This window comes from Rhopalosiphum maidis, chromosome 2 (assembly GCF_003676215.2).
Source record: "Rhopalosiphum maidis isolate BTI-1 chromosome 2, ASM367621v3, whole genome shotgun sequence".
Taxonomy (NCBI): Eukaryota; Metazoa; Arthropoda; class Insecta; order Hemiptera; family Aphididae; genus Rhopalosiphum; species Rhopalosiphum maidis.
In genome coordinates, this window is record NC_040878.1 from 75,463,417 (window position 1) to 75,470,656 (window position 7,240).

The window sequence follows — 7,240 nt, forward strand, 5'->3', positions numbered from 1 at the left end:
GTTATTTAAAGCCTAACCATGTAATAAATAATATTTTTTATAATTTAACTTAATTTATGATATTTAAAATTAAAATGACAAATAATATGAAATTGGAAATAATAAGAGTGGTTTACTCGTAAGAGTAGTTGAAATAACTTTGTGAAAAAAATCATTTAATTAATTAAATGATACGTTAAAAACCCATAATCTTTAAATATAATCCCCCCCATCAGATAAAAAAAAGTCGGGTGACGTGATGACACTCAGAAGAGTATAACATCTCTATGAAAAATAAATTGGAACATAAAAAAGATTTATTCTTTTTTTATAATATATAAAATGATATATACGAGGTCTAATCAAAAAGTATCGAGACTGTTAAAAAAAAAAAAAAATATATTAGATAAAGTTTTTTACATTCAATCTCCTTCAAAGTATGCTCCTTCTGAGTCCATACATGTTCTCCGACGTTCCTGCCATTTTTGAAAACACCTGTGGAAGTCATTTTTAGAAACTCCTCGTAGCTGCTTCGTCGCATTTTGTTTTATTTCATCTACATCTTGAAAACGTTTACCCTTAAGCGCCATTTTTATTTTTGGGAATAAAAAAAAATCAAATGGAGCTAGGTCTGGTGAATAGGGGGGTTGAGAAACAACTGGGATACCATGTTTAGCCAAAAACTGCTGCACAACATGGGCTGAATGGGCTGGTGCATTATCGTGATGCAATTTCCAACTACCAGACTCTTTAAACTCGGGTCTTTTTCTTCGTACAGCGTCTCGTAAACGGCGAAGAACATCAATGTAGTACTCCTTTGTTATAGTCTGTCCTTTAGGAGCATACTCATGATGAACAACACCTTGGTAGTCAAAAAAAACGGTCAACATGACCTTCACTTGACTCCGAACTTGACGAGCTTTTTTGGGTCGTGGTGAATCAGGTGTCTTCCACTGCGAAGATTGTACCTTTGTTTCTGGATCGTAGCCATATACCCAAGTCTCATCACCAGTTATAATTGATTTAAAAAAAAATCATCAGATTCGGAACACTCTAGCAAATCAGTGGCGATCTGTTTTCGATTTTCTTTTTGCTCACCTGAGAGCAGTTTTGGTACAAATTTGGCTGCAACTCTTCTCATGTCTAAATCAGTCGTCAATATGGTTTGAACTGATCCAAATGAAATTTGAAACTCATTACTAATTTCCATAATTGTCAAACGACGGTTACCTCGTATTGCTGTTCGTATTTTTTGTATCATTTCCTCATTGCGGCTTGTTGATGGGCGTCCTTCACGTTCATCACTTTCAACAGTTGTTCTACCCTCTTTAAATCGTTTAAACCATTCAAAAACGCGAGCACGGGACATGGTTTCATCTCCATAAGCTAACAATAACATTTGGTAGGTTTCAGTAGCCGTTTTTCCCAGTTTATGGCAAAATTTAATGCACACTCGTTGTTCTGTATTTTCGCTCATTATGAAATCCGACGGGACGTAAAAACATACTTGACTTAATCGCACCTAGAAGCCGACTGAAACAATTTTAATCTAATCTATGTCTAATATATTTTCCCAACATATAAAGTTAGATTAATATAGCACATGCAAGTTCATACTCAAACCGGTTTACGATTAATCGTATCAGTCTCGATACTTTTTGATTAGACCTCGTATGCTTAGGATAATACTACTTATAAATGATTTTACTAAAATTTATGAGTAAGATCTAATATTGTCAATATTGAATCTAACATATATTATAATATTAAACTATATAATGTACATTTGAAAATCTTCATATTGTCCCCATATTTTTAATCACTTTGTACAGATTTACCATAACATCAACCAAGTATATTAAAACTAAATTTAATTAAAATTTATCTGATGTATTATTTTTAATTGTTTGCTATTTTATAACTATTAACTTATATACAATATAATATTTTACCATTTATATTGTGTACCCCGTAAAAATACTCTGTGAGAAATTTATTAAAATAATTGTCATAGACAGGGACGTATACAAGGGGGGGACGTGGGGTTCATATCCCCCCCATTGGATTTTTATTATTATTTGTTTTTGCTTACATTATACAGTATGCACTAAAATGCAATATTCTAAGATATTATGATTTATCGAATTTATATTGAATTATGAAAATTTTCTCAATACTAAATACCATTATAATTTTATTTTATTTCATTTGTAGCAAAGTAATGTTTATTTAGTCGAAATGTTCAATAACGACTATGTTTATACTTTATTATAGCATATCTTATTATTTATAAAGCCAATACTTTATATATAATAATATGTATGTATGCTTGACTATAAGGACTATGCTTCCACTGTGAGCCTGTGTTTAAAATGTTATCAGATATTATCGATGTTATTATATTATGAGAAATAACTAATGAGATCATTATCACTATGGGTTTAGTTCACCACGTATACATAGTACACTAGTACATAGTACGTACCACGTATCTACCATTTATTTATCTGAAATCTAAAAAAAGACACTCACGGGATTGTTGGAAACGTGTGAAAATGTATTTGTTACAGGAACGGCTAAATGGCCTAACACTTATGCCAGTTTATAGAAATATTTAATTACAGCAGAAGTTTTAGACTAACTAGCAAAAAAATAAAAATAGAAAACTAGATTTGTTAATTTTATGATTATTTATTTTATTTATGCATTTAATGATGTAGCATATTTTATAATACAGAAATTTTGACTTTATGGAGCATTGGAGTGAATAATCTACCATATTGTGTTTAATGTGAATTTTAAATCAATTCAAATTATATTCATTCAAATTTCATTGTTCATCATTTGTTCTTATATTTACTACCAAAGTAAAAAGTTTTGGGAGGGCGGAGGATTTTTCAATTTCCCCCTCCCATTTAGTTTTTTTTTTCGATCCCCCTTTCAGAAATCATGTCTACGCCACTGGTCATAGAAGTCATTATCATTATTCATTACACAATTTACACACCTGATTATTGCTTACTAATATATTTCCCGGATTCTCTCAACAGCTTCAGTTAAGAGTATAGAGTAAAATGCATGTAAAAACTGAATTTAAATCTTATCATTGCGGTCAGCAAAAAAACTGTTGTCTCAACTATACAATATAACGGTATCGAGTTATATCGATTAGCAGTTTATTTTTAATGTATTGACATGTTTTTTTCAACAATCCATGCACAATTTTGATGACTTTCAGTAAAACGTTCATTGAACTTGTGCGTTCATTAAATTATTTTTTTCAATTCTAATGTCATCATAAAATATAAATAATATTAAAACTAATAAGGCTACAAGTGGCAATTGTACGTATTATAATATAATGATCCTTTGTAAGTTATGCCGGTGAACGTGCTTGTATATTATATGTACTCGTATAAATGTATAATGCATAACCACATAGGTAATAATATAACTACGAGTGTGTTTCAGACCTTCTTTGTTATAGTAATAAGGGGACATTACACCGACATATTTTACTGTCTCCATGACGGAAAATATAAAAAGAATCAAAGAAAAACCTGCTTTGTGTTCCCATAATGATTAGTGTTTTAAACTTATAAGATAAGACTATAAACGGCTATTAAAGAATCTGAAACATACAGATTATTTTACACATAACTTGTTTGAAGTTTAACCACAATATTTTAATTTTAGAACGAGATATGGAATAAATATTTTTTTTCTTTACTGTCATACGATAATCTCTATTTCTACTAACCATTTTGACATTTTACTCTCTACCTGCAGCCTGCAGGCAAAATGTGTATTCTCTGTCAACACGAAATAAAACACTAAGTGTATGGATAATAATATGTTTTTCTTTAACAATCATAATAATAAATGATTATTATACTGAATACTGATACTTGTTACTTGTAGGAGATGCGTAACCTCTTTTTCAAAAATTGAATATTTTGCTATACATTTAATATCATCCTGGTTATGATTAGCTACTAAGTCTTAGAATAATTTTTGAAATGTCTAAGTAGATATTTTCTACGCAAAGGTGCTAGATTAATGTTACTTAACGCATTATAAAAACGGTTTTTCAAGAAAAACCAAAAGATTTTACGAATTTCAGATCTATATATAGTTACCAAGGTTACTAATTCAAGGTATACATTTTAAAGAAAAATGAGTACCTTATTGTGCCAGAGTAACATACACTGGGGGTAAGTATTGTGCAAATGGTTCACCCCCTTGAGGCAATAACACAAGGGGAAAAAAGGGTAACATACACTGTAACGACAGTGATTGTTGATCGGTATCTGCTATAATATATACATGAGATATGCCCAGACAAGTATTTAATTATTTTTATGTTCCGATAATAATTCATTTTTAATTTTAATTCACCTTTCCACCCATTTTTATAAATATCAATTTTTGATGAAAAAAGATAAGTTTATATATATCGGTATAGTTAAAAAATAAAAATTAAGTAAAAAAAAAATAAAAACATTTTACTATGAATAAGAACATGTTTATAGCTTGGACACACTTGTTTTAGTTATATTTTAATTATATATCAGTGCGTAGTAATTAATAAAAAGATTATAATAAGAATAAAAAGTTCAGAACGTCAGTATGTTCGTATTATAAAAAAATGCTATCTATAATACGTAGCCCTTATTCCTACTACATCTTTTTCAAAGACGGGATTTATTTAGTACGATCACATGACATTCAAGCTAATAACATAAATATCTTTGCGTTCATTAAAATTCAGATTTTCAGATCCAGCATTTGCACTCCTAACTAGTAACTTGTATTAGCTGTATTATTCATAGATTCCCTATAGATAGAAACACATTTGTTCGTATATATTTACTCTTCTTTGACCGAAAAAATAAACTATGTCGCTACTCGCTTATGATGAAACTAAGTCAAAATAATTCGGGGTGAAATATAAAATTTGAGTCTATATATCAATATATTTTATAGTGAAAATAATATTATAAGCGTAAGTATTAATAATATATATTAAGAAGATTAGAATTGTTCATTTATAAATTGTAATAATAAAAAAAAATAAAATTAAAAACAGCTTAAGAAAATTGGGTGTATTAAAAAATGAAAATACTTATTTGACTATATTTTAATTAATATAATGTAATGAATTCTTAGTTATATAATAGTTATAATAAACCGAAATGTTGAAGGGATACACTCGAGTATGTTTCCATATAATACCTATACTGCGGCAACGATGAAATGCATTTAAATACATCACATCAGCAATAGCGCAGAGCATTGTACATCGTAGTCAGATGACTTGACTTTTAGACAAGTGCGTTTCAACAATTTACTCATCACGACTGTGAGTTGTTCAGGTGCATATATATGAAATATACATTATACTTATATAGATATATACAAGGGGAAGACGTGACTGTTTAAGTCGTAGAATATATACATGAACATAATATTGTAATATATGTGTGCGTACATATATATGTATAGTGTATACAAAATATATAGTTATAGCCTATAGGTTATACTATATTGTTTCGACCATACCGCATAATAATATATAATATATAGTGCACATAGTCGTGTGTTGTATGTAGTGCGTGTACCTATATCTACTCTTGTTTTTTTTTTTTGTTTGGAAAACAAACCAACGAAATTGTGATCCTACAGGCTACAATGTACAATGTTGTGTAGAAACCTCCTATAATATATTATAACACGAACGAGTAAATCTTTATGATGTGTGTGTGCGCGCTGCAGACCGCATCATTGTATCATTGTGAAATTCGATACTAACAATAATAATAATCGAACATAAGCATTATTTTTAAAGGCACAAGTGCACAACGCATGCACAATTAGTGTGAAGTAGAGTGCGTATAATAATTTATAACATTATAACATCTCACGGCGACACTACCACTGTATAACACATAATACAATATACACCACAGTTCACAGCTCACAAGCTATTCTATATCAAAAAATATATATTATTATTTACGATGGATGTGAAATAACACAAAATAGTATTTAGTATTTTAACGCCAATTGACTCAGTCCGAAACAGGACCAGTGTATGTTATATATAGTATGTATATACAACAATACAATACACACGAAGGACGAAGAAGGCATAAGGATCACAGACAGAGTAAGAAATTATCGCCCTCGTCGATTCACTACGTTACGCGTACACGGTTAAATTGTATAATATATACGTGTCACCTCCAAATATTTTCAAAGGACTGCTTTAGGAATTTAGAAAATTTTTGGTAGGCCCTCAAAATGTTATGTACATGTTTCTTCAAAGAAAGTTAAGATAAAATCTAAAAATAAATTTCTTGCAGCGTAGATCAGATGAAGTCTGTCAACGGACCACCATTTGGTAACCACCCCCTGGGCGGCTAGGCCCCGACCTAGATGGTCGCGCATACGTAATATTTCATAAAAGAAGACATATTAATATATCTGATAGTGTATATAGATAGTACATAGCTACTAGTTAGTACCCATATGTTTTGTACGTGTGGATCACGTGTAACATATATAGACGATAATTTGTGGTAGGTAATCGTAAAATGTTTAGAGATTGTGTAATATTATAATTATCGTAGGCGTAGATATATAATATGTAGAACAACGATTTATACGTTGATCGAAAAGTAGGCGACTCCTGTGACGCTACACTTTGTAGGTAATTGATTTCTCGTCGTGTTGGTGCTGGTGGTGCGGGTGTGTTGGAATGATCTTTTTTTCATCCTATAAATAATTATAATAATATTATCTTCGTGACACAGATTTAATAATAATAATAGCAATAACGATTGCGCGCGTGTGCCGTATGTTTACGAACGGCGCAATAATACGACTTGGGCGGCGGTGACCCTGCGGGGGGTTGAGGGGGCCATAATCGATAGGTAGGCGGTGATGGTGGGGTCGCGAGGGGAAAGTAGTTCTCACTCATACGCACAATCGATTGTCGGTGGAGCCATCGATGGCGGGGCGGTGGAGTGCTCACTGCTCAGCTGCGGCGGCCAGTGGCAACAGCAGCAGCAGGTCATCCTCCTCTCGCGGCGGCGGCGGCGGTTGTTTACGTTTCGCGACACCCGTGTACGTACGTAAGGCAAGACAGCACTGCGCAAGCGCCGGCCGAACGCCCGCGCCGCGCCGTGCTGTAGCGTTGCGCTCCACCCCTCCGCCCCGCGCCAGTATCACACGCCGTCGTCGTTAGGAGAGGATTTCC

General features: G+C 32.1%; 1 protein-coding gene across 1 annotated transcript; it reads right to left on the reverse strand.

The window, feature by feature from the left end:
- Positions 1-991: 991 nt before the first annotated feature.
- LOC113552592 (protein GVQW3-like) lies at positions 992-1,641 on the reverse strand. The gene is made up of 2 exons (XM_026955445.1): positions 1,210-1,641; positions 992-1,149 (listed from the first exon to the last, which is right to left on the reverse strand). Exons 1-2 carry the CDS (start codon positions 1,454-1,456, stop codon positions 992-994), a joined length of 405 nt encoding a protein of 134 aa, XP_026811246.1. The 5' UTR covers positions 1,457-1,641.
- Between the last annotated feature and the right edge of the window lie 5,599 nt (positions 1,642-7,240).